The sequence below is a fragment of the Pteropus vampyrus genome, unplaced genomic scaffold (assembly GCF_000151845.1).
Source record: "Pteropus vampyrus isolate Shadow unplaced genomic scaffold, Pvam_2.0 Scaffold296, whole genome shotgun sequence".
In the NCBI taxonomy this organism is placed as follows: domain Eukaryota; kingdom Metazoa; phylum Chordata; class Mammalia; order Chiroptera; family Pteropodidae; genus Pteropus; species Pteropus vampyrus.
Genome location: NW_011889077.1, coordinates 358,845 through 360,028, shown reverse-complemented (window position 1 = coordinate 360,028; position 1,184 = coordinate 358,845). Strand labels below are relative to the sequence as shown.

At 59.3% G+C, this 1,184-nt stretch overlaps 1 protein-coding gene across 1 annotated transcript in view; it reads right to left on the bottom strand.

Annotated features, from left to right (window-relative positions):
* Positions 1-857: 857 nt before the first annotated feature.
* Positions 858-1,184, bottom strand: part of UBE2G2 (ubiquitin conjugating enzyme E2 G2) — a 105,059-nt gene continuing 104,732 nt past the window's right edge. Inside the window, exon 7 of the mRNA XM_011376369.2 lies at positions 858-1,166. Coding sequence (XP_011374671.1) covers positions 858-1,166 — 309 coding nt within the window. The remainder of the gene's footprint in view (positions 1,167-1,184) is intronic.

Genomic DNA, 1,184 nt, shown 5'->3' with positions numbered 1-1,184 from the left:
GCACCCTGCGCCGAGCTCCATCACGAGCGCTTGAGGAAGAAGCCATTTGAGAATGCTGGCTCGCCTCTCTGACCCTCCCACGCCTCCAGAACGTTAGCTCCCTGCTTCTGAGTTTCACCTTCAAAGTTTAAACAGATGTTTTCATATTTTATCCAGCTTTTCAAGTTATTCTCAGTAAGAGTATATGTCCGGCACAAGCCACCTTGTCATACACGGAAGCAGACATATCTGTCCGATCTATCTTATTTTTATACCTCAAAAAACAAACAAAAATCAACTCAGCCCACAATTTAATTGACTTCCTCACAGTCTTTCTTGCTCTCTACACATTTCCTAGGTGTTGACGGCCTGAGTAGAAAAAGCCACTGTGAGAAGCAGAATGCTGGGAAGGGTGAGAATCTGAAGCCGACTTCGTGGGGACATGGACCCCGCCCGCAGCGCAGTGCTCGGTCGTCACTGAGCACCGGGTGCCGAGCCCGCCCCTCGGGCTGCCGGGATCCCCACGCGGGGCAGCCCCTGGTCGCTGCAGGCTCGAGCCTCGTGTCCATGCCGCACGCGGGGGGACCCGGCTCGCACGGGGACCCTCGGCACAGAAAACACAACTCGGGAAATGAAAGCACCAGAGAGATTGATTGAAACCGATTTGGCAGAGACCCAGAACGGCCGGGTGGCCCCGTGGGTAGGATTTGCAGAAGGAAAAGCAGTCGATGACTTTGCGGTCTCTGGCTCGGGGGCTCAGGGAGTTTTCTGCTAAGAGTCAAGAAAATCAACAGGAAACACAAGCGATCCCCGTCCATCCATCGGAGGCCTGGTGGCGGCAGCCGTACCGTCTGCAGGGGCGGCCAGGGGGCGCTGCGTCACACGCGCAGCTCCGTGGTGTCGGGGTAGATGCGGATGGGGTGGCGGGGTGTGGCCAGGCCCGGGGTCAGGTGGACGACAGTGATGTGCACTGCCTGCCAGGGGACACGGCGGTGTGCCGCCACACTGTCCACCGTCACCTGCTTGCCACGTCCCCCGGGGAGGTCCCTGCACCAGCGTGAGTGCTGGGGCACCACGGCGAGTGATGTCCCAGCATCAGGCCCTCGCTGAGCTGGGCTCTGCAGCCCGGCACTGTGACAGCGATGGCGCCGGAAGAGCAGAGTCCTGGGTGTGCACAGGACCTGTCCCTGGAGTCAGCACAGGGC